General features: G+C 42.2%; 1 protein-coding gene across 2 annotated transcripts in view; it reads left to right on the forward strand.

Annotated features, from left to right (window-relative positions):
- The window catches only part of LOC146189263 (uncharacterized), an 88,999-nt gene that overhangs the window by 62,439 nt on the left and 1,012 nt on the right, over positions 1-25,548 (forward strand). Inside the window, exons 8-10 of one of the 2 annotated variants that reach the window (XM_084603235.1) lie at positions 4,729-4,802; positions 11,050-11,139; positions 18,502-18,920. In XM_084603235.1, the coding sequence (XP_084459361.1) occupies positions 4,729-4,802; positions 11,050-11,139; positions 18,502-18,713 (376 nt within the window). In that variant the 3' untranslated portion in view covers positions 18,714-18,920. Of the gene's footprint in view, positions 1-4,728; positions 4,803-11,049; positions 11,140-18,501; positions 18,921-25,548 lie in introns of those variants that run through there. The other variant, XM_084603236.1, reaches the window with a different exon arrangement.

Below are 25,548 nucleotides of genomic sequence, written 5' to 3' on the forward strand. Positions count from 1 at the left end.
TCATTAACTCCATCGGTCCACTTTTGCTGTGGACTGCGAATGTCTGACCCGGGGAAAGCTAAAAGACCCTGAACTTCCAGCCCTGTGTGACCACCTCTGTGCTTTCCGTCTGCAGGTTGTGGCTATCCGCTTGTGCCCGGATTGTTCTGTTGCGACATGTCATTGGCTGTTCCGTATCCGTTCATCCCGGCGGCCTTTAGTCACATCAGTTTCCATTCACTTCGCATCTTCCTTCCCAGAATCAGAGCTCCAAAGCTCTTCATTATCCTGCGGTACGTCTGGCCACAAATTAACACTAACGTTCGCCAGTGCCTTGCTTACCAGTCCGCTAAAGTTTCTCGCCATACAGACTCCACCCTAGTATTTGCTGCCACATGGTTGTTGCTTGGACCACGTTCATCTTGACATGGTTGGACTGCAACCTCCCTCTTATAGCTACCGGTTCATTCCGGCGATGACCGAGCGCTTCAATTGTTGGTCCATTCCGTGCATCACTGCGTTACGAGCTGCCAACGAATACGTTTCAGCATGGCTTTCTCATTTCTGCTGCCCCGTCATTGTTACCACGGATCACAGCTGACAGTTCGAATGCACCCTCTTTTCTTCCCTCACCCGTCAGCTCGGTCGCGCTACGCCATACCATCCCTTTGCCAACGGCATGTTCGAGCGACTCCATGGTCAGCTGAAAACGTCTCTCACTGCCCGCCTGGAACGCTAGCACTATGCTGACCACCTTCCTAAGGAGCATCTTAGCCTACACGTCGATCTTCTTCGTTACTTGGGCTGTTTGAAGGGCGATCTGGTCTTCAGTGCACTCCTACCTTCGCGGAGACATGTTCGTTCATTCAGCTCCCTCGTCCCAGCCCCTGCAATACCTTCAATACCATCAAGACTGCATTCAACACCTGCGCCCAGTCCCGCTTCGATCACTAGACCGTTAGTTATTTTTTTTTTTGCCCCCAGACCTTCTGGTCTTGATACAAGTTTCTCTAAGGCGAGACGCTATAAAGGCGTCTCTTACCACTCATAAGACGGCCCCTATCGCGTCCTCAACATTGCAAAGTCGGCGACTATCCTTTGCTCTCAACTCTGCTTCGTCGGCGCATACATTTCGCAGCTCCGTCAGTGCGGAGACCCTGTAGCGCACATTGACGCTGTACAACGAGTGCTCTAAGATCGGCGTTCCCAGCCGGCTAAGGAAAGAAATAAAGTTGAACACCATGTGCACGATACGCAGCCATGACCCGGGATATTCGGAGGGAGAAGCCTACCACAGTGGTTATTTTGTACTGGTGTTCCACTGCGATCTCGTAAAATCCTTACACGCTTACACATACGTCATCTTGCCCAGGGCGGTGAAGTTTCCTATGGTAGTGTCGATCGAATACGATAGGCGGCGTGACAGAGCTCGCACTGCATTCGCCTTGCCGCATCTAAAAAGAAAATAAATAAACAGTGGTTCGATAATGCACTTTTGAAACGAATATTAACAGCTGAAACAGAGAATAAAATGTTCCGCAGATTTCTTACTATAAAAGACGTTAACGTATTTGCGGAGTTAAAGAAATTTTTAAATAAATTTAACGCTTATGTAAAAAAATTGAAGGTAAAGTATTATGAAACTATATTTTCGAAAATAAAAAGTAATTCCGCTAAAAAATGAAAAGCGTTAACGCCCTCGTCGGCAAAGACCTAAACCCCCCTGTATTGCAACAAATGTTTTTAAGCAGGAATGAGCACAGCGGGGAAAAATTAGCAGATGAAATGAATAGGTAATTTATCAGTACAGCAAAGTACCCCCCGACCTAGCCGACAATAGAAGGAATGCAAGGCTCACGAATAAAATCTATAGTACTAGGGGCTGTTATGCCAGCGCAAACTGAAAAACTTATACAGCAGTTAAACACATATGTGGCAAGTGCTTATGATGACATACAAGCCTCACCTGTCAATTATGTATCATCTGAGATTAGCCACGTATTGTCACATTTAATATAATGTATTCATTCCAACTGGCATATTTCCAGACCTGCTTAATACAGCTAAATTGGTACCAATACACAAAGGAGGAGTTCAGAAATTACAGACCGATTTCAGGTTTCCCAGTTTTTTTATAGGTATACCTAAAGGCTATAAATAATCGTTCGACTATATTCATTCAAAAACACAAGATCTACTTCCCCAATTCGTGTTTCAAAAAAGAAGACATCCAAAGAAGCCTTGCTCAACGTAAATGATTTATTACAAAAGATATTTAAACAGGAATGTATACTCTGGGGATTTTTCTTGATTTACAAAAGGCTTTCGATTCAGTTCACCACAAAACTTTGCTCATTATCACCGCGTGTATCGAATTCAAGGCGTTGTATCAGACCTCATTAAAACCTATTTGTCATGCAGATACCAGTTTAGAAACCTGAATGGAGAGTACTTGGAAAACATAGAAATAGCCCTTGGAGCACTCGAGAGTTCCATACTAGGTCCCACACTATTTCTATTTTATATAAATAATATTACACAGCTTAAACACACACCTGAAATACCGCCTTTTGGTGATGACCCTAGTAGTAAATTTTTCAGTGGGAAAATATGTGCAGGTTATCGAAAAAGAAGCAAATCCTTACCTATCCCAACTGTCTACCTGGCTCGAGGACAATAGTTTCGAGTTGAATACGCCAAAAAAAGGCGTTTATGCTATTCAAAGCAATTAAAAATTTCCCAAAGAAAACATTTCATTTAAATGTAGAATCGAATACATTGATCAGGTGTCTACACAAATAATTTAATTGTCTGATTTAACGAAGATTTATTTTGGACTCTGCTTATTAATTACCTTCTAACCAATCTTTCACGTGCCGTAGGTTGTAAGAGCCGTATAGCTCCTCTTAACCCTCTGTGGCTTAAAAACACTTTACATTACACATTGTTTTACTCTCGTCTACTCTACGCAATATTAGTGTCGGGTACCACGACGATAGTAAATTACGACAGGCTGCTTGTTCTGCAGAAGCGCATGCTACGTATATTTGAGAACTATAAAGGTAGATTAAGTAACTTGCCAGCCCAGCCACTCTGCCTAAAGTATGATTTATTACCAACCAACAAGATATATTACTTTCAACTGACGCATATCATACATAAAAGAAAGCGGTAGACTAAGTATACAGATATATCTCCACATTACAGGTTTCGAACCCCTGCACATAAAACAAGGCAAGTCGGAACCAATTATGGGAAAGAGGATCTTGAATATCAAGCAGTAAAATTACTAAATCTTCATAAACACAGCATCAATCTTAAGTTACCATTTATTTCCTTCAAATTAGCATATAAAGCATTCCTAAAGATCATAGAATATATGTAATGAATATGTGTACACCCATCCGAAACCAAACAATGAGTTTTTCGTTCTCTGCATGATTGTTCTTCTTCGCAGTCTATTTCGTCATATTACTCTGTCAAGCACTGATCCATATTGTTATTGTATTGTTTTTTCATCTTGGTGCTGTTACATGTTTGCTTATGTGTTTGTTTCACCGAAAATGGTGTTAATCTGCATTCTGCATCGTGTTTCGATATTTATCTTACGTTCCTATTTTTTCGCTGGCTGTATTGTTAATCAGGAGAATTCCCTTTTTATGCATCTTAACGTATTGCCGTTGCGAGCTGCACATGGGAGATGAGGCCATGTCAGGTTGCATGCCTTTTGCCTCATCTTCAACTTTCACTTGAAAGAAAATAAACTGAACTGAACTGAACTGAAGGTCCCTGATAAATTTTAATTTAGGACGCTTGCTTTTTTCGGCAGTTTATGGCAATCCGACTTGGTAACGTTTTCACAAAGCACCTTCTGTTCTTAAAAAACGTAAAATTGTTGAAGCTGTTTTGAGTTTTGATCATCATCATCCTAAGCCTGACTATACCCACTGCAGGCTGAAGGCCGCTTCCATATCCCTCTAATTAACCCTATCCTGTGCGAGCTGCATCCAGTTGACCCATGCAAACTTCTTAACCTCATCCGCCCCCTTTCTGCCGCCCCCTGCTACGCTTTCCTTTCCTTAGAATCCAGTTTGTTGCTCTAAGCGACCATCGGTTATTCTTTCTTCGCGCTGCATGTCCTGCCCATGCCCATTTGTTCTTGATTTCCATTAGAATGTCAGTGATTTGAGTTATTTCTCTGACACTCTGCACGTTTCCTATCTCTTAACGCTATCCCTACAGTTTTTCCTTGCATCTGGGCTGCGGGAGGTGGTTCGTTCTAAACCCGCCGGCAGACACCCACCGGTAAAATTGGGCACAAGCGTCCCCCGGCCTGGCGCCCGGCTCTCACAGGGGTGTGCGCTTGAAAGAGGCTCCGCAAACCCCGCTGCGCTCCTTCTGGGGCAAAATTGTTTAGAACACTTCAGCCTACAAAGGTGGTTCGAGTTAACGTGTTTCACGGGGTTCAAAACTGAAAACGAGTTGTGTCCTGCTCACTCGAAAACTCAGAAAAGCCTTAAAGTTTCAAGTGCGAAACGCTCTAAACCAGCGTGTCGAAAGACGTAAAGGTTCACTGTAACTGATAAAGTTCACTTCTTAGAGAATCACTGCAGTCCTGGGCAAGTCCGGATTTCTTTCTAGCCTTTCTAAATTTGATTTCCTCAATTTATTCTTCTATAGTTGTTTAAATCTATAATTGTGTCCACGTTTCGTTCACATATTTTTATTTTTTTTTCTCTCACTTTATAGGACTGAGAGAGTTGAAATTGCTGTGAAGAGTGAAAATGAGCGCGTTAAACTTTTGCTCAGCCCTGAGAATAATGGCAAGTACTTTTTCGTACTTAAATTCCTGCAAATAGCTTGCAACCGGCGCATAACCAAGACCACAAATGCGTTGCATTTCCAAAACATTGTCAATGTGTGAAGCGAAAATTTTGTTTCGGGCTTAATGGCATATAGTGGCGAATGTTCAACAGACGGGCATAACTAGCCCAATTAGCAAACATCAGTGAGTCGCGGCTTTTGTTTTTGAAAATGTTTCAGCAAACACTGCAAGATGGCGTTGGCGTACAGTGTGACTGGGAGTTTACCGAACTAGCTAATCTTACCGCAATATTGCTTCTTTCTGTAGAAAATTCACTATATTCGGCGCTCGGAGTAGATATCAAGGGAATGGCTCAGACAAGAGGTGGTTGACTGGTCATTTGAGCGAGAAGTAATACATTGACGGATTGTTTCACGCAACCATACCACATAATATCACAATTTTGGGAAACGCTTCAAACCCTACATGTTCTTACAAGCTTTGACTGTTGAGTAGGAACTAGCAATACAGGGCTCTTGGATACCGAGTTAGCCATGCTAATCTTAGGCCATGCAAGCTCGTTCATAGCTACGACAGGTATCTGGATAACGCGATAGCGTATGTCTTTAAGAAGAAGATTTAAGAAGATTGATACATTAGAGGTAAAAGCAAGGAATTAGTATTTAGGTCAAGAGACACCAAATATATGCAAATGATGAGCCGCAAGTAAGTCCGCATTTAAGAGCAATTAACATTATTTTTTCATACCTGATATATTTTGTTAGTTGACATTCGGAACAAAATAAGCAGTGTAATTTGACAGCTTTGAAATTCAGTCACTATTCCTAGCCGTTACTGACGGAATGCGTCCTGTATGTTAGGAATTACACCAGAATGAATCACCAGGGCTTTTCAACAAATCCTGGGAGAGCTTCATGAGTAATTCCTTTTGTTTTTGGTAGAGTGCAGATTCTTCAACACCTTATACATACTCTGGCCGCTGCAGTGTATCAACCTAAGGTGTAATTTCAGGTAACCCTGAGATATGCTGAAAAGTGAATCATACCTATATTACATAGAGGCCTGTAGTTGATGAGGATTCCAGTAGTTCTCATACTCGCTAATTTTTTTAAGTGTCCCCAATATGCAATATACCCTCACTAGCGATGCAAATGATGTTGCAATTCACGAAAAGATTTGTTTGCCATTACAATCTCTGAAATGTTTCATTTTTTCTACGCCATATACATGGACGAGATAATGGCTAAGAACATGCGGGATTTCAGCTCCCTACTATAATATCAGTCCCAAGCTTAAACAGTGCAACTTGGCAGCCACGAGATGTTCGTATGATCAGAAGAACAAAATAATTCAGCTACGCCAATGACATTAAGTTTGAAAACTTCAGGAGTTTCTCACTTGCTGAGTAAATGTACTGCATTCAAGTAAAAGAAAGAAAATCAAATAAACAAGCCCAAGCAGAAATAATTTGCAAGGCCATAGAACAGGGTTCCAAAAACACTCTTAAGGAGAAGGAGGAGGCGAAGGGAGCTATTGACGCGCGGCAATGACAATAACGTAGGCAGGCAACGAAGACTCTAGCCTTGAACTGAAAGAAACTTTGATGGGCTCGAATCATTCGAGATGCCTCTTGGTGCATCTTGCTCGACAAAGAAAATGGTGAGGCCACGTCTCGCGGTACCGAGCCAAAAAACAAAGCCCAAGGTCAGGTCATTTCATGCAATACTATCACTTTGATAAGGTTGAATGAAGGGCGGCTGCAGAGGAGGAGGAGGAGCAAACATTTATTTACAATGAAATAATGTTGGAAGCGAGGTGCCTATGGTTGTGGAGCTGAGTGGCAGATCCTATTCCGGGACACCACTGGCCGCCGCCGCTGCCTCAGCTATCCGAACCAGGACACCAGATAGCTGCCTGCCTTAGTTGGCTGTTTTATAACTTTTATTTTTGTAATTTGCTGGCAGGTCCAGACCATGTGGTATAGGTCAGCATGCTACCCGCAGAATTTGCACCTACCCGTGAATGACGGGTCCACGCGTTGTAGTAGAGCGGGATTAAAAAATGTCCTTAAAAAAAGCTTCCAAGATGCACAGCATTACACCCAACATAAAAAGGCATCACCTCGATGATTCTAAACCCAGAAGATGGGACCAAAGAAACATTATAATATTCCGTGAGCACTGTGGAATCTACCTAGCAGAAAAACGAAAGCCTTAGCGTTACTGGTGAACATGATGCATAACCTTTGCTCTCATAACTATTAACTAAATGCATCCTTCTTATGATTGCTAATGTCGTCATTGTCATTATCACTAATTTCAACGTCTTTGTGATCGCTATTATCACCTTTACGGTAGACAATGAGAATTATGATGTGCATTTCCCGACACCGGGCGTGGCGCAGTTCGTTAAAGCTCTTGGCTGGGGATGCAAGGGATGGCTCTTCGATTCCCGGCGGACGCATTGCTTTTTTTAACTATCTTCCTCATGGTTGACAAGTAAAATTTTAACGTGCTTTTCACGACCCCGGGTGTGGCGCAGTTGGTTAAAGAGTTCGGCTGAAGATCCAATCGATGGAGGTTCGATTGCCAGTGGAGAGCAAACCTTTATTTTTCTGATGACGTCACCAGGACGATTGGCAAATGACGCTTCAGCGTGCAGATCCCACGCACATGCCGTGCACTACTCGCGCACAGAATTTTGTTCCATAAGCCTAGAAAGTCTATAGCCCTAAAAAATGTACAGATATGTGACACGTCATGAGAGCAAGAAACATTGGCAGTGGCTTAACTCAGCTAAGCCAGGATATCAAAACCGAAAGCAATAGTAGTCATGCATTAGACCAAATTGATCCTCTCTTTTCCATCTTGCACCTTTTTTCCGCTTTCTTATGTCGTAGCATTGTATGTCCTTTCTCTGTCCTAAGGCGTTTCCATCGCTCGTTTTGCTTTCTCATCTTCGTTTCAACTCCGTGCCGCTTTATCACAGAGAGCGAGGTCGGCAGTATGAATAGATATGATAGTGCTTACCACAGGTGAGTATGAATAGATATGATAGTGCTTACCACAGGTGAGGCATCTTGCCTCACCTGTGGTAAGCACTATGGACTCGCCGCAATTCTCAGCGTATATATACACCATCGCAATCAACCGGCTCCCCAGCGCTTAAATCCCCGCTGTGGCGCAGCAGCTGAAGACCACCACGCATGCGCAGAGAGGTTTATAGGTAAGTGATGACGTTATGGAGAGCGCTCTGCGAAGACTGGCAATGTTGGTTGGTTTGGTTTGTGGGGTTTAACGTCCCAAAGAGACTTAGGCTATGAGAGACGCTGTATTGGACGATTCCGGAAATTTCGACCACCTGGTGTTCATTAACGTACACTGACATCGCACAGCACACGGGCGCCTTGCTTTGCGCCTCCACTGAAAAGCGGCCGCCGCGGATGGGATTCGATACCGGTTCCTTGGGAATAGTAGTCGAGCGCCGAAACCACTGCGCCACCCCGGCCGGGCACTGGCAATGTGTACAGTTACGATTAGGCAATGTAACTGTACAGGTACAGTTACAGTTACACTGGCATTGTGTACAGTTTGTCAGGTGTGTGCAGACTAAGAAGCAGGTTTGTGATATAGAAGCGAAGCAGCAGCAGAATGGAGCGCGGCGTTTCCGTGCACGAGACTCGGAGAGAGAAACGGTAGGCGAGCAGGTCGCGCGCTTCTAGCCACGTGGTTGAAGGTGTGCTTAAGGTAACACCGCACCGTGTAGGAAATGCGCTTTAGCTGGCCCAGTGAAGTTTTCGCTTCAAAATGAAGTTCGTGTTTAAAGTGCTCAGATATTTACAAAAATGTATAAAACCAGCTATTGACCTTATCATGCACAATAAACTACCGGAAGTAATCTAAGCACAAATGGTTATTTCATCTGCATGATTTTTTATATGATAGTTTTTCTAGCTGACACACATAATTACTAAATATGACAGTTCAACGTTTTCGATTTACTCTCGGGTGCTGAAACTTACAATATGTTCGAATAAGAGGAAGCGAACCGTCATTAAAAATGTTATCGAAATTGATGCATCAGTCAAAATGTTGACCCTTTTGACTGGCATCCCCATTAAGGAAATACCTTCAAAGTCGTCGAGTGCTATCGAACTCTTGGATGATCTAGTGCCACCAGAGGTAGCCAAAAACGGATCAATATACAGCCTTCCAGAGAAGTGATAACGTTGGTCTGCCTAAGAATTGTGACCCACATTATCGTATGACGGACGCGTGATGTAACCGCAGCTGCTCGGTTTGGGATTTTATAAACTATACAGAAATGCCGCTCCGCCAGAGCGGGAATTAATTTGACTTCATAAATAAATTGTAGAAAGCCCCAACAACTAGATTGGCGCCTCCATATGTACTGCGGATTCGACGAGCATTCATCTATTTTCTTATAGCACTGCCATCGCAAATGGCACTATCAAAAACTCCTCTTACGGCATGTATGTACATTTGACACAAGTATTGACACGTAGTAGAGGCTAAACAGAAATGGAGCATTCGGGAGAATAAATGTGGCGAAATATATTATATTTATCTTTATTTCTTGAACAAATCACACGTGTACTTGCGCAGTGAAAATCTTGTATTTTTATAACTTACTTACTCATATATGTTAACAATTCTGTTTTTCATTTCTGTGCGCCCCACCCCTTATGTAATACCCTCTAATGAGGGTCTTTAAGGTATTAAAGTAATGTGATGATGATGATGTGATTATTTCATCTAAAGCTGTCGGGTGAAAGCTGTTACTAAAATGATATGCTGATACACGTAGGGAGACAAACGTGTCATTTCAAGAGAGGATTATGTGTTTAGTTCCTGTAGCAACAGGTTGTAGTATAAGTGGCGTAGCTATTGAAACAAACGAAGAAATGTATGACTTGGAGGGATGTGCATCCATTTCAGGCCGGCTGTGCTAGAGCGTTTTGCACTATGTCTTGGTATTACCCGGTGTAAATAAATGGCAACCACATAGCTAAATGCAATGTGTACTGCGTCCCGGATTTGAATTATGTCCGTGATAAACAGCGAGTTTGACGTCAAAACTGTACGAGATTTATTTTTTAAGTTCTTCAATAATATATTGGTCGTGCAAATGCTAAAAGGTTAACTAACTAATTACAGTTGGAATTACTCAATCTCGAATGTAATTCGATAAGTCAATTTCACTAAAAGAAACCTAAATTACCATGCCTGCCCTCAGCATTCTTTGCTCCGCTTAATTTTCAGTAGCATCAATTTTCGAAGTTGTATTCATTTTGCAACGTTACCTCGTCAGTAGACCAGTTGTTACAACGACCATCTCCACATCTGGTAGCTGGATAATCAGGTGGTATTATACTTTACGCAGATCTTGCGCACCAGCTCCCATAGTCGCCAAAACTTTCGGGCCAATTTCCATATCCTGTATGATAAGCTGCTGTAGATCAGTGGTTAAGGTACTGGACTGTTAAACGCAAGGACGCGGGATCAAATCCAGGCTGCGGCGGCCACTTTTAGATGGAGGGAGAAATCAGGGCATCTGTGTGATTTTCTACGTCAGTGCATGCTCTTTGACGGGTGCAAATAAAGTGCTTTCTCTCTCTCTCTCATAGCTTGAGTTACTAATGGTCGTTAAATCCTATGAATGAAACGAAAGCAAACATCCTCTGAGCGCCGTACTTTGTTGTCGGCGCTGTGATGAGGTACTGCAAGGTGGACATAGAAAATGTAACATCGTGAAGTAGGTTCATTTTCGAAAAATAGCAAACTCGTTTTGAAACACAGCCAAGCTAGCTGAATTCATCTTTAGAGCTTCTGACGTTGTCCAGTAGACCACCGTTTGGCCTGAAATAGAGGAACTACAAAAGATGCCAGCAGAATCGACAAGTACGAAAGCCGCGGAGAGCACCATATTCCACGTAGCCATGTGCAGCATCGTGCAGCTTACCATTAACACACACACATTGTTAAAGAAAGACGCTTCACCCCTGCAGCCTTTTGGGGCACATAATTAAGGGGTAATTGGTAATCAGTTACGAAAACATTAATTAAATTGCCCGAAACGTTACAATATAAATTATTTATTTGATCGCAATATTATCCACGCATGAACTTATTTACAAGAAATGTATAGCAATTATCAAGTTAATGAGAACGAATGTGCACCAATATCTCAAACTGAAAAAAAAAAATGTTTTTATTTGTTTTTAGAAAAATTGTCTTTCTTCTTAAAGCCTGAGTATGAAGTGCTCTTTGCCAGCGCACATTGCATTATTGTTAAAGTTAGTGCGGACACCGATGGTGAGTACGCATTTGCTCTTTTTTAACATTTATTATTGGATTACAGGCTCCATCTACTCCCTTCGCTGAGGAAAAATGCTCGGCGTTTCACTGAATATCGATTATGTGTGAACAACCCTATGTGCGCCCACGTGCAGTTTAATAGTTCTGAATGAAGGTATGACATTAAACTAATTGCGCATAAAATACAAGATTTCTGTGTGTGTAAAATGATGATTACGCCTAAATTGTGAACTTGTATTTAGGTGAGGAACGCGGCTGCGGCACAGTGGCTTGAGTGCTCAACTGGTTAAAATTGGCACCCTCAGGCTCCATTCAGGTAGCGCCAGCTGCACTGCCAGTTTGACCAAACGCATCGAGTGTTCAACCACCATACCAATGTGTAAAACAAAGACAATCATGTGTTGAAATAGTGCTCCGCGAGAAAATTCGTTATTTTTCTATAAGAAACCGCTTATGAGCAAGAGAGACGCGAAGGAAGCTCAATAGTGAAGCGACGTCCGCCCCAGATAGCGTGATGCAAAGGCAAATGTGCAAACTTTGAATTGCCTGCTCTACTGTGACCTGCCGTGCACTTCACTTGCCACTGTCCCTCTTCAGTATAGACACCATGCAGCTGGTATTTGGCTTGCAGAATCTGCGAGGGGAAAAGGATGTATGCACCTGACCTGGCTTGATATTTTTTGCCATTACAACTGACCGCCGTTGCCACTGTTTACGCCATAACCATACACTGAGTTTGCTTTGCATCTCTGCAGTCACTTGGTTTCGCACAAAAAGAAGCGACGGATTTCCTGGCAGCTGGAGCGCTGTAGAAATCGTGTTTTCTTCCTTTTCAATAACTACAGGATTTCCCTCTGAATTTATTCCTAGCGCCAGCGAAAATAGTCTGAGCGCCGACTGATATAATTCAAGCGCCGTACACTTTAATTCGAGTGCCAAGAATTTAATCATGGCGCCAGCACATTTTATGCAAGCGCCAACCAATTTAATCCGAGTGCTAACGCAATTAGTGCAAGCACCAAACGGATTTCATCCAGGCGGCAACCAATTTAATCCACATGTAGAAAATTATTGTTTTGGAGTGCTCTAAAGCACGGAATATGAATTACAGAAATAAATAGAAATTGAGATCACATTCCAGACATGCGACAAGTAAGCGCAACATCCGCATGCAGTCTATCGCTTTGTTCTTATATCTTGCAACAACCAAGAACCACGCGCAGCTGAAAAATGCGGTCTGTGACACGTCTCTTGCAGCTTTCCACTTAGACGCATGCCAAGTGAATATATATGACTGTCATCTTCTAACTGGCTGGTTAAGCACTGTTTATCACAGTTTGTCATATGTACTGAATGTGCATGCTGATGGCAAGTGGGACCTTCACACAACAGCCGGCTGGTTTTATAAAATTGCAACCGATGCAGAAATTTATTTTTATTTCTAATCATCATTTAACACCACTAGTAGAAAAGAAGGGTTATTGTAAACACAGTTGGCTCAGGCGTGAAGAATTAGAGGCAGAGAAACGTTGCCTCATTTCCCCGCTTTTTCAACTTTACACGGCCACTACCTCGGAAAGAGAGAGCGTGCTTTGATTCAGTCTGGCCGCCACATGGTAGAGTGAATGCAACTATGTAGAGCGCTGCTTACAACCTAGGCCAGGAATAGCTACTAGCCTCTAACTATGGCCTCCTTAGCAGCAGTAATGAAATTCAACAAGGTTAACGACTGGGCACGTTGGTATGGGTTCATACTTAACCAGCCAAAAGACGAGACACAGCAAAGAGGAGGACAGGACAAGGCTGGACTACCAACTAAATGTTTATTGATTGGAAGAAAACAACGAAGACTCCTTCCGAAAAGCTCGCGCACAACCCAACCGGTGGAATGGCAAGACATTAGGAAGAAGATGAAGAAGAAAATTCAAAGCCAATTCATAGTCAAGGCCTAACTAACGACTTTTCTAATAGATCAAATTCCTTACAATGAAGGCTAACCGACGCCTTAGCCACACACTTGTCCTCGGCTTTAGCAATGTAAAATGCTTCAACCAACTCCCTGCAGAGTTGATTACCATTGCTGTAAACTACACCCGTATTATTGAAGTCAGGCGCACAAAGGGACGGGTCATGCTTCGACTTACACTCTCGGGATAGCACATGTAGCGCAAGATTGGAACTCGCCTTCCCTCCCAGAGAATTAGAGTGCTCCGTCAGGCGCACATTTAGACATCTGCCTGTCTGCCCGTAGTAGCACCGGCCACAATTCAGCGGAACGCGGTAGACCACATTCTTTCTGCAGGTGGTGAACTTTTTCTTATGTGACACTGCACAACGAAAACTATCACGAGGTACACTGTCGAGCCCCTTTCTAACTCTAGAGTACTGCTGCTCTAAAGTTAGCAGCAGTACTTATTCTACCTTGGCGGCAATCCTTGCGGCTTAGGTTGCAAAAAACCATAGGCACGTACAAGCACAGACGTAGCCGACTGTGAAATGTTTTTTTTATTTTCTGGGAGACATTAGGCAGGTCTAAGTGTAACACAGCACTTTGTACATATCGTCTTCATGCAAAGCTGCCCGTATAAAAGACCATTTATGGCGGTCGACTTTGTATTTGCGGCATAGAATGTCGGGCAGGGTTGAGGAACAAACTGCGCCGACGGTCCTTTTTAGTCATTCTGAGAGGAATGATTAGCACCATGTCCATCGGCTCACTGAGGAAAGGTATGACTTCCGACTTGAACTCCGAAAACACTCCCTCTAGAAGGTTGAAAAACGGGCTGTAAGGAAGCAGCCACTTGATCGAGTTCATCTGACTGGCCAGGCTTGCCTGTTCCGCATGACTGTGAGATGGAGCGTTGTCAAAAATAAAAACCGCTTCAGAATCAGGTTCTTCACTTTCGACACGGGCTGATATGTCGCTCAAAAATCCATTGAACACGACCCAGTGAACTTTGCCGGCGGCCGTCTAATGTGTGACACCATTTGCTCACATGCAGGCTATAATGCTTAGGTTTGATCCTTTGGTGCCAGTCTTCGTCTGCACCGCAGGCTGTCCTTTAACTGCACGACCGAAGCTCCTTGAACATCATATGGTATAGTTAGTCTCATCGACGTAAAACCTGCACAGGCGAGGTCCGTCACACTGCAGTCATTGCGCGTACGTAGTGCGGCTGCGTTTCACGTCGTCTCTGTTGCGGTCAATCGACCTCTGAGTCACCAGTTTCATTGAGTAACCGTGCGCAATCCCGTAGACGATCAATGCTACTTGTGCTGATGGCGATTCCTGGAAATTCTTCTTCCACCGCTTGCTTTATTTGCTTTAACGTGAAAGCAGGGTTGATATCCACAATATTCTTTAGAGCCTTTATTACCTCATTTCCGAATTTCTTCGATGTTCTGCCTTTCTTCAACTCTTCTCTATCGCTCGCTGCTATGGATCTCGCAGTTTTTAACTTGATGCCCAGCGTGTGAGCCAATTTTTTCACATCTTTTCCATGCCTCGACACTTTGCGAATTCTGGCCCTGTCGTGCTCGGAGAGTTTGCTGCTCTTTCTTCGTGGTGCACCTGGAGGCTTGGACGGCGGTCCCTGTTTTCGGTGCCCGATTAGGATGTCTGAGCACTGCTCATCGGAAGCTTCCATGGAAGAAAATATGGGGCGCTAAATTTCATGTGCAATCAATGAAAATACGCAGACTACCACCTGCTTATATGTAGTATACGAGTACGCGCCACCACCGTCCGGCTCTACTCCGTCGTGCAAATGCAGACTACAATGCGGTACACACAACGGAGGCGCCAAGATTGCCACCCACTTTGAAATCTCTTGTCTTGAGCGTTTCAAGCAAAGTTTTTTTTATGCTCTTGAGAAAACATTCCTATATTTTACAAAAAAAAATGTACAGCTATTTCTAATAGTGAATTCACGAGTCTTTGCTGTCCTAAATTCTTCTTACATGGCGCAAAAACAGACGACAATTCGGCACCGAGTAAACGGAGGGGCAAATCTTGTCGTCTGCTTTGTAACTTTTTGGCATTGGATGTTTAACGTTTGGCTGATGAAATTACATATAGCTAAATTAGATACGGTTTATGAAAACTTTTTTAAGTGTGTAATAAAATCATTGTCTTTCATCGAAGACATTTTAATACTGTATATATCTGTAGTCAGCAGCGCGTACATTTGTAGGCTAATTTGTTCTCTTGGAATATAGAGCCAGTACACCACAGCGCTAGGACCGTGCAGTATTTCAGTGCGGAGATTATGCGTTTTAAACGGCTTTTTAAAACACTTGCATCAAGGCAATGCCTGTCATAAAATTGATGAAAGCCATCCTATAAGTTGCCGCTGCGTCTACTTGTCGGATGGTTTGCACAGCGTACTCAATTTCGATTTATTTTTGAAATTGTTGTTTTGTGCTTTGGAGCCCTCTACCACATTCATTTTCCACATGTGGATTAAACTGGTTGGCACCGGGATTAAATTTGCTGGAGCGTGCAATAATTGCCTTGGCACTCGGAATAAATTGGTTGGCGCTGCCATTATTAGAGGCGGCACTTGGATTAAACACATGTGCACCTTGATTAAATGCTTGGCAATCGAATTAAATTATACGGTGCGCAGATTATATCAGTTGGCGCTCAGATTATTTCCGCTGGCACTAGGATTAAAGTGAGTGGGAAAACCTGTAATTTCGTATGGTATTGGCCGTATTTCTGACCTTCCCTATAGATGTAACCACCCAACTGCGTTTTAATAAATATTTTAATTTAGCTCATCAGGTATTAATTAGAGGCGTTCATCAGTGTGCAGTGTCGTCAGTGGCTGAGCATTTCTTCCTACAAAGATATTTTTGTATATTGAACCCACTGATTTTAAAATTGGTGAAGATCTATAAATCATGCTCTGAAACATGCCGAAACACAAGCAGCGAGAACAACTGGACGAACTGTTTAGACATACTTGACATAAACGGCGCCGCAGAGACGAGGACAGAGAACACACTTGCTCTTGTGTGTTCTTTGTCCTCGTATCTTTCTAACCACACAGTTCATGACAAGAAACACACGTGTCCGCGTCAATATATAGTAATCACCAACGCACATCCATTTGCAGCCCGTTTTCGTTACACTTGAAAAAAGATGGCGAGGCAACGGTCTGTCGTTCAGCATTCCACGTGGTGGCATAACTTTTCTCGATGCTGTAGCATATATATGTTCATCAAATAGGAGACAATGTCACAATAGGTATTCGTTTGAAGGACATATATGTACAGTCATGGACAAATGACTAGGCATATGCGTATCCTATATGATCCTGAATGACAGCCTGATCAGTTGTTTTGTTAGTCGAATATTTTTCAGAACTTCTGGACTAGTGGTCCATTTTGGCGGCTCGCTTTTGCCGGCAGGCATGCGGCTGTTTTCATCAATTCGCGGGCAATCTACTACACTGACGGCACAGATTTAAGGAGCACGTCGTCTTTTATCGCATGTTTAAGAAACAAAGTTTTGCAGTCTTTTTCAGTAATCAGTTGTGACGAGCGATCTTGCGACGACAGGCCAGTGAAGGAAGATTAAGCCGAGATAGTCGGAACAAATAAATCTTTCAGCGTGATTGTGGACAGATTCTAGTTTCAATAAAAGACGTTCGTACGAAAAGAAGAGGTTCAATAATGTGAAAGAAGGATCGTACAAATTCAAACTCCTGATTTCGACCCTACAAATGTTAAGTAAGCAAGCAGTTTTATTGAACGGGGTGCTAAGGCAAGGTTACGGCGTAAGTACCCTAAAATTTGGTTAGCTGAATTAGTTATATGGTGAACGTGTTGCGACCAGATTAAATCTTTGCTCAAGTGGATGCCGAGATATTTATAGGAGTCTACTGATGTAATGGGGATACTGTTAATTGTATAAATCCCCTATGATGTGAATGTTACTGTTTCTAGAAGAGTGTCCGTTAGCATTTGCATACCTCGCAGTCACCGAAACGTTGCAAAATTGATTGTATATTTGGCGAAATAAAGCCGTAAAAATAATATATCGAACTCTTACAAGGTAGAAACTATGCAGAAGATATTTTAGAACGAAGAGTAGGTTAGTCTGATGTCCTGCAGACTGCCTGTCCGAATGATACGCTTCTCGTTCTAAGGGTGTAAGGTGCTTTTATTAATTATAGTTAATGCCTAAGCTATCAAGATGCTCTGATACCAATGTTACCATACTCTAAACATACTTCGTACTTTTCTTCTGACACAGCTTTAATCCGTTACAAGCTAGAACACCAGTCATGGCGGATTTTGCACATGCTGCGAGAAGTGCTGCACAATTCTCTAGTCTGCGCCGGATACAACTCTCATAAAGAAGCGATGCCTGAAATAAAACGCGAAAAAACGAATTTATTTTACCTGAGCTTAGATATTTTGCTCGTTCTGTGTCTGCATTTAACTTCATCCTTTTACAAGTAACCGTTTAAGGAGTGCTATTGAGGAAACAGTTGTGTTTTGACTCTTGCGCATTTTTTCCTGCCAATCACAAATACTTAGACAAACATTGCGAGCTTGTTCCTGCTACGTCCGTTTGTTATTTCAGCCCTATTTCACTGCCATGTGTGTGACAGAAAGATGACCGCTGCTTTGTCGTGGTATAAGAGGACTTTGGTAATTATTAGCCCTAATGAGCATTCGACTTTGAGCTTTTGTCCGCCATAAGATGAAATAAATTTCATTGTACCTCTATTCATTTCCATTCAACAAGCCTAGATGCTTTACGATATGGCATACTAATCCGCTACTTCTAATAGATATTGTACTTCTAATGCATCACTACCGCAGAAACTACCAATGAATTCTTGTAGAACAGCATTGAGGTGTCTGAGTAGTCGAGAATTATTAATTTTAGTAGGTATTAAAACATGTCGTTAATACATACCCAACAAACATTAGATGCTAGTAATTCATTATCGCATAGAAAAAAAATTGTCAGTACTGATAACACCAAAAGGCGGCGTAAGGCAATACCTGTGATAGAAGCTGTCTTTGGCACCACATCTCTGTTACCTCTTCAACAAGGATATTAGCACACATAGAGTTAAATGGCAGTACATGAAAACCCCTGATGTACATTTCGGTTTAGAATATTGACGGAACGTTGTCACAATTCATTTTTGTTGCAAAAAATAATTGCCACCTATCTTTAAGAAACGTTTGCAATAACCATTTACCCCCAGAGTAATCAATCCCACACTGAGGCAATTATAATTAGTTTGGTGACCTGCAACTAAATGAAGTGGCGAGAGTTGTTCAGTATGACATACTCCTTGTTTGAAAAATCTGTTTCATGTTTTTTTTTTTCAGAAAAACCATATTGCATGCTTTGGGCAGAAGGCATCGATGAATCGGAAACAGGTTCTCAATGCGATACTGAGCTCCCTAAGTTGTGCCCCAGCGACAGTTATTACGCATTGGAACACAAGCATGAGTGCGTTGTGCATGATCAACTTGCTGAAAAGGCTAGAAAGGCAATGCACGATGAATATTTAGCCAGAGAGCAGCAAGTGCAGCTGTAAGGTGAAACCTGCACAAATGTGCTGATATCAAGATTCAGTAAAGGCTAACGATTACAAACAATACAGTAAATTAAATGACTACCTTGCGGTCATGTTGAAATTTTGGCAAGGAAACTGAGATTCGCACTAATCTGGCCCCCACTAAGCGAAAGAATGACTGTCAAATTGATTTTACCATGAAAGCATGTTTTCTTTAATAAAGTGTGACATTTTTATTTTGTCTTTGGTAAAGTCGCCAGACACTGTTTTAGTTGATTCCATTATTCTGCTAGAGTATAAGACTTCAGTAATGCTGGACAAAATGTCTCTGACCTTCATTATGGCGTTAGAGGGTCGCGTCATAATGGAGTTCGCTGATATTTTGTCCTACATTTCTCAAGTTCTAATGTTATTATAATAGATGCCTTTTTAGACATGAAATTCCACTGTTGATGCACTACTGCGGCGACCAGGTTTGGGCTTGTAGGATTTTTTACGCATATCTTGAAACTCGTGCCCACCTTTCTTAGGTGGAAGAGAGCGATACAGAAAGTATTGTCTCTGTTTAAATATAATTGCGGCTTATTATTTAAATTGTTTGCAAGGTGGACGTGTCTAGGCACGTTTATGCTTTTTTGCAAGGACGAATATCTCTACCGTATTTCAAAATAGGCTCCACTAAGTGGCACTAACATTGAAGTAGATCCAGACACATGAACGCTGGTGATTGACACGGTGCATAGCGGGACAGCGCTCGTTATTACACTTGCATCAAATAGCCCAAATAGTTCGCACATTGAGTGGAGTTGCTTTGAAGGCCACTATCAAAAACACTCCAGATTACAATTTTGAGGCACGAGCCAGAAGAGAGTAACAGTGCAGAAACTGTGGAAGAGAATTTTGCTATGCATGCTCTCTGCCGACAAACCAGATAAGACAGCTGGTATTATCAAGATTCTTGAACACTCGCTGTCTTATATGCGCTACTAGCTGCTCAGTTTTATGAGAATGCTGTACAATGCGAAAGAACAGCAGGATTTGAGGACAGATTTTTTAAAGTGCATAATTGGACAGAGCGTTACCGCGCGAGCAGTAAATAAGGAACAACATTGCCGCCAGCAAAAATAACAGTTCAGCTACATTGGTCCAGGATTGAGCGCACTGATCTATAACCTAGTTGCTTTTCTTTTTGCATGGAGAAATTGCCAGAAAAGATAGCAAAATCAGTCCATGCCTCAAATCCCAGGGTTTCATATAGCGAGCCCGGCGAACTCGAGATATACAAAACCATTAATATCCGCATTCCGGAAGACGCTTAAGAATCAGGATATGACAACCAGCTTGAAGGTTCTTCCGAGGAGCCACATTCTGCCCGTTCAGAACACACAACGTCCCTGTCTGAATAAGATAGGACATGATGTCAGTTAGGCTAAATGATTATATGAAATTATTGTAAAATTGTGAAATTTCATGTGGTAACAGTTTAGAAATGAAAGACATGTAAAAATAAGAACATCCCTCAATACGACTCTCCACATCTACGTGTGCGCTCCAAATCGAACATCCTTGTCGGACTCCAATCTGTGCTTTGCAAAAGCCATAAAAGGATAGAACACGACCCGTGAGACAAACAGACTAACCTTTCTATAAGCCTAAATATATTTGAAGCGATAGCAATCAGCCGAATAATGTCCAGATCAAAACCCTTCCCCTGGTCGTTCAGTAGTAACATTATTTTCGATGCTTTCCAAGCCTTTTCCAAAAACCAATTTAAAATCTGCAATAGGTCAGAGGCAAAGTCTTTCAATAGTATTTTCAGCATGGCAACTGATGCTCTGTCAACACCAGGGGCAGCCGATTGAAGGCAAATAACTACAGTTATCAATTCCCATATGGTTACCTCAGAGAAGTTTGCACCAAACTGCAATCGGGCTAAAGAAAAGGTAGTGTGAGCTTGAAAGCACGCCGCAAGACCTTGGGCAATGGATTCCAATTTATCTAAATCATCTTATGGGGACAAAACAGTGGACTGGGTGGTATGAAAAGAGGGCGAAAACGTTTCTTTGGTCCATTTTTCTATAGAGAGATTTCCGATTGACTTGGTTAGACAAATAGGTGTTCAGAGTCGCATTATATTCCTCCTTAGCCTTGGACATTGTTCTTTTAAGCGAAGTTGCCACCAGCTGGAAGGAGTCTTGTTTAATGGCAAACTGAACAATAAACTGTGATCGTCGAGTTGCGTCTAACACTGAAGACAATACTTCGGGACCGCGATTCAATTTATCAGAAGAGGCAGAGGACCTGATGGTCTCTCCAAGAAATTTTTTAAATAATGTAATATTCCCAAAGTTACACAATGTGCCAGTTGGCCTAATCGAACTACATGCAATGTTAAAAGTGATGGGGTAGTGGTCACTTTATCTACCGTAGTCTATTGTAGACCGCGATGATACTCCAATAGCATTCGTAGCTTATGTTAAATCAATAGCTTAATGAGAATTTGTTCTTATGAAAGTATAAGCGTGACTATTATAACATTGTTTGTTATATTTGTTGACATCCAAGACCAAAGTAACTGCCCACTAAAGTCTGTTCTGAAACCTCTTATGACATGATGGAAATTGAAATCCCAAGCCAAAACTACATTTGAATTAATTCTAAGCAAAGCTTCTAAACCGTCTGTCCTACGGACGCCTGTTGAAAAGTAGATATTTACAATATTGACCGGGACACATTCTCAATGGCAAGTTTCTCATAATCAGGCCCAATAAATTTATGAACCACTTCACCATGATGAACCAGATTTTTTGAAGTAAATGTTGATAAGCCTTCGCCCCTGCCGTGTGGGTGATCAGCTCTAAAGATACGGTAATTTTTAACTGTGAAAGGACGATTGGGAGAGAGCCAATGTTCTTGCAGTGAGATAATATCTTTCGTAATTTTAAGAATAAGGCGCTGCAAGTCGTCGAAAGATGATAAGATAGAGCGACCATTCCATTGTAGTACAAATATTCCCGCCAAGACTATTGCTTTAAAAATGAGGCTGCAACAGCCTCGTTCATAACATCTGTCTGTTTTGTATTTCCTTGTGTATCTTTTTTGGATTTAGATGGGGATTACGTGATTTATTAGAAGGGGAGGGAGCACGACCCTTCTGAGATCGGCAGGCCATCTCAACATTTGACTGACATGCGATAGAAAAGGGATTGGGTCAGTATCGTTTGCATCCACAGGCGTGGACGCAGAAGAGGTGATAGGTTGAATATTATTTATATTTTATAGAAAATAGAGCAGATGGACAGAGTTAGAGTACCTATAAACGACAATGCAGCATGCGCGGAAATTATTTGTTTCAAAGCATTTGTGATTATATTAAGCGATCAAGTACTCTAGCAACAGACTTCTCTGCAGCACCAACAACCGACATTGCTAAACTTGCTTTAACATCACGAGATGAGATGCGGACAACATTTGCATATGCACTCTGTCTATTAGCTACTGGGACATAAGCATCTACACGCGCACCTGTAGCATCGAATAATGTCTGCGACATTCTGCTCATCGGCCCTCTTTGGACAAGTGGGATCAGCAGCTGTGTGACTGCATTGGCAAAGGCAGCAGTTAATAGTTTCAGAAGTGCAGTGATCCGAAGCATGATAATTATCTTGACCTTCTTTTACTTTGGTAAATGGCACATATCCACGAAGGGGGATTGGTCAAGGTCTTCAAATTCGGATTGCTTATGGCCCTTCTTTTTATCAAAATATTTTTTTATTTGTTTTTCAAATTCTTCACATCTCTAAATAGGCCAGATGAAATTAAGACAAGTTTCCAGCCGAAATATTTATTTCCACGTTTAAAACAAACTTTAGGTGGTCGTTCCGCTTCACTTTCACTTCATATTTTCGTATACGCTATTTTGAATCTTCTGTATCTCACTTATTTGATTCTGTGACCATTTTAACTGGCCTAAGCTAAAATCATTATTATCATACTCTTTCGAAAATTTGCTCGTAGATTTCCTGCACTGAGGTAAATAGGTAATCGAAGAAATAAAATGTTTACGACAAATGATTGCTCATTTATTATTTGACAACATTCTAAGCCCCACACCGGCACCGGCCCGACATCTGCAGTAAGCAGCAGTAAGCAGCAGTAAGCAGTAGCTATCTAAATTTGAGTAAGCAAATTGGAGCGTCAGGATACCAAAACAATCGCTCATGACCACGTAAAGAGAAAGTGGACGCCTCAACCTTTCTGGCTAATGTTGAATGCTAAATAGTGCTGCTCGCTCTCATTTCATTAAAAGCGATAAACAAGCACACTGTGCATTTCAGGCAAAAGTTACCGCAGCTCTTATTGTAAAGGATGGTCATTTCTTTATTTTGTAGCGAAAGCTATACTGCCCTAGGTTTTCAAACCGTAGGCGTGCCACCGTAGCACCGTGCCATGTGACCGTTGCCTTGCAACTTTCACGTGATATTGACCGAGAGCTGAGTCAGCAATTAGAGGAGGAAAGCAGAAGAACTCAAGGAAAAAAGTAGAAAAAGAAGAAAAAGAATGATAATAATAATACGAAGAATAAGAGAAAGAAGAAGACCGATAACTCGGTAGTTACTAGAGGGGAACGACAACAGTGGCATGCGAACGTTGTGACGGTGTCACTTAAATCCAAATGCCCGCGGAAACATTCGCTGCAACACTCACATATTTCGCTCTATTAACAGGTACTTAAACCCCCACAATTTTTTTGTTATTTCATCAATAAAGAAAGCAGCTTTGAATGCCGCTATATACCATTTTCCCAATGATTATAGATTCCAGCAACCCAGGCTCGATCCCAGCGGCGGCGGTCGATCTCCTTTAGATGAAGGCTATGGAGGTGCGTTTTTTTATAATGCACATTGGAAGCATTACCATCATTCGTCTTTTCGCATTGGCGCTAAATCGCGCTATCAAACGGCAACATCAGCCTGATAGGCGCCGCGCCAGCCAGCGCGCAGGTGGCGCGATGAACTGTAGCAATTTATTGAACAGTTTATTGAGCGCAGATTTATCGCAGCAAATTGCTTCATCAACAACTACTTTAAATTTATGCAATTAAATTTATATTTTTGCTAGTCGCATGCAAAAGAGGTTTTGTTTTATTCTTGTTTGTGCCCACATTAGCAGGTCAGGTTACATCAAGCACCGAAATACAACACTCCATTGCTACATACGACAGCGCAACAGCTCTCATCGAGGCAACCAATAGCGAGATTCCGTTCTCTCAACGGTATGGATGGATGGAATATAGGAGCGTCCCCTTTGAAACGAGGTGGTAGCAGTAGCTATCATGCTCATTTTTCTCCCTATATCTTAAGTATTGATTTAGACTGGTTAATTAAACCATCTTTCTATTTATTAAATTTTTGTTCCTACATTACTAACATTATGCTACTTCTGTGCTTTTAAGCCACCAATCTTCCAGTCGTTTTTTGCTAGTTTCCACCGCCGGTTTATTCACCCGGCTACTGTTATTTCTAAAGGTAGGATCCTATTAGCAGCGTCACCTGGCGACAGATAGCGGAAATATTGTAAAAATAAATAAGGGTGCATTTAAATCCTGCCGTACTCGTTGCTTCAATGGCGCAATTATTTGCTCTACTTACCTGAACACTGAGCGAATAAAACAACTGTTCGAATCCTGTAAGTGTAGCTTTTTATTATTGTTTCTAAACGCGGCATTAAAATAAGCTACCAAGATCTTTTCGGGGCGCTGTTTCTCTTTAGGTTGCATTATGTCATTTTTTTTATTCTTAATAGCTGCAAAAACAGCCATGAACACAACCACGAGGTGACAGCATGGCCCTGGTAAAACTGTTCAATTGCCATCTCCGTAATCATTTCCTGTCTTCTGTGACTTTATGTTACCTTTAGGTTGCATTCAGAGACACCTCTCGTTAGCAATCACCGTCTAACCCGCTGAGAGGCAATCGGTGAGCAGAAAGAAGTCGCGGAACGCTGCCGTTCAGGAGACGCAATTGCGCCACCCAATATCCCGTCCGTCCCGTCTTAGCAGCATCGTTAAACTGCTTGTTGTCAGGTCCAAGTTTGGCCTTAGCCGTATCATGAAAGTAGACGATGAGCTCACGAGGCTTACAACACCGGATGTCACAAGCTAACACCAGCTGCGCCTGCGAGCGCGAAGTACGACGGCGCTCTGGCTTTCTTCTTCTCCCTAATCATCGCTAGGCCAAAATTACTGCGCATCGAGGAAACAGCGGGCGGCACTTTGTGATAGATCTGCGAGGCGGTTTATGTAAGCCGACTACTCGATCATGAAACTTCTTTACTCTCAACATCACTGTTTCGTAGTAAAAGAAATTATTATTTTCACCTTCGCCTTAGCAGCGAATCTAGTGTACAGAAACAGGGGCACCGCGCATCGGGTGTTAGCAAAAACTCCTGCCGGATGGGTCGGCATTTCACAAGAAGAATTCATTTTTGAAACTCCATTTTAAAGTTCTTATTAATACTACGAGTATAACAAATTTTCGCATGCTTTTGTGACAACAGAGGAGGCGCGGACGGCTTACAGAGATGGCTTGCACGCCTAGAATATCATTGATTCCTGTTTGTGCTTTGAAACACTCTCCGTCTCTCCGTTCTTTCACTGGCTGTATTCTGACTTTCCCTCTCACAGCTCGCAGAGGTGCGTTCGATTTTTGGTGACTCTTCTTTATTTGCCTCTAGTTTTCTACCGCATAAATTAGTTCCGGTAAGATAGGCTGTTGTGTATTTCCCGCTTAACGATACCGCTAAACTGCGCCTAGCTGATAGAACAAGTGATAAATTTTCTCCAACACATTCATAC

The sequence above is a fragment of the Amblyomma maculatum genome, chromosome 5 (assembly GCF_055883805.1).
Source record: "Amblyomma maculatum isolate TAMU_Amacu chromosome 5, ASM5588380v1, whole genome shotgun sequence".
Lineage (NCBI taxonomy): Eukaryota > Metazoa > Arthropoda > Arachnida > Ixodida > Ixodidae > Amblyomma > Amblyomma maculatum.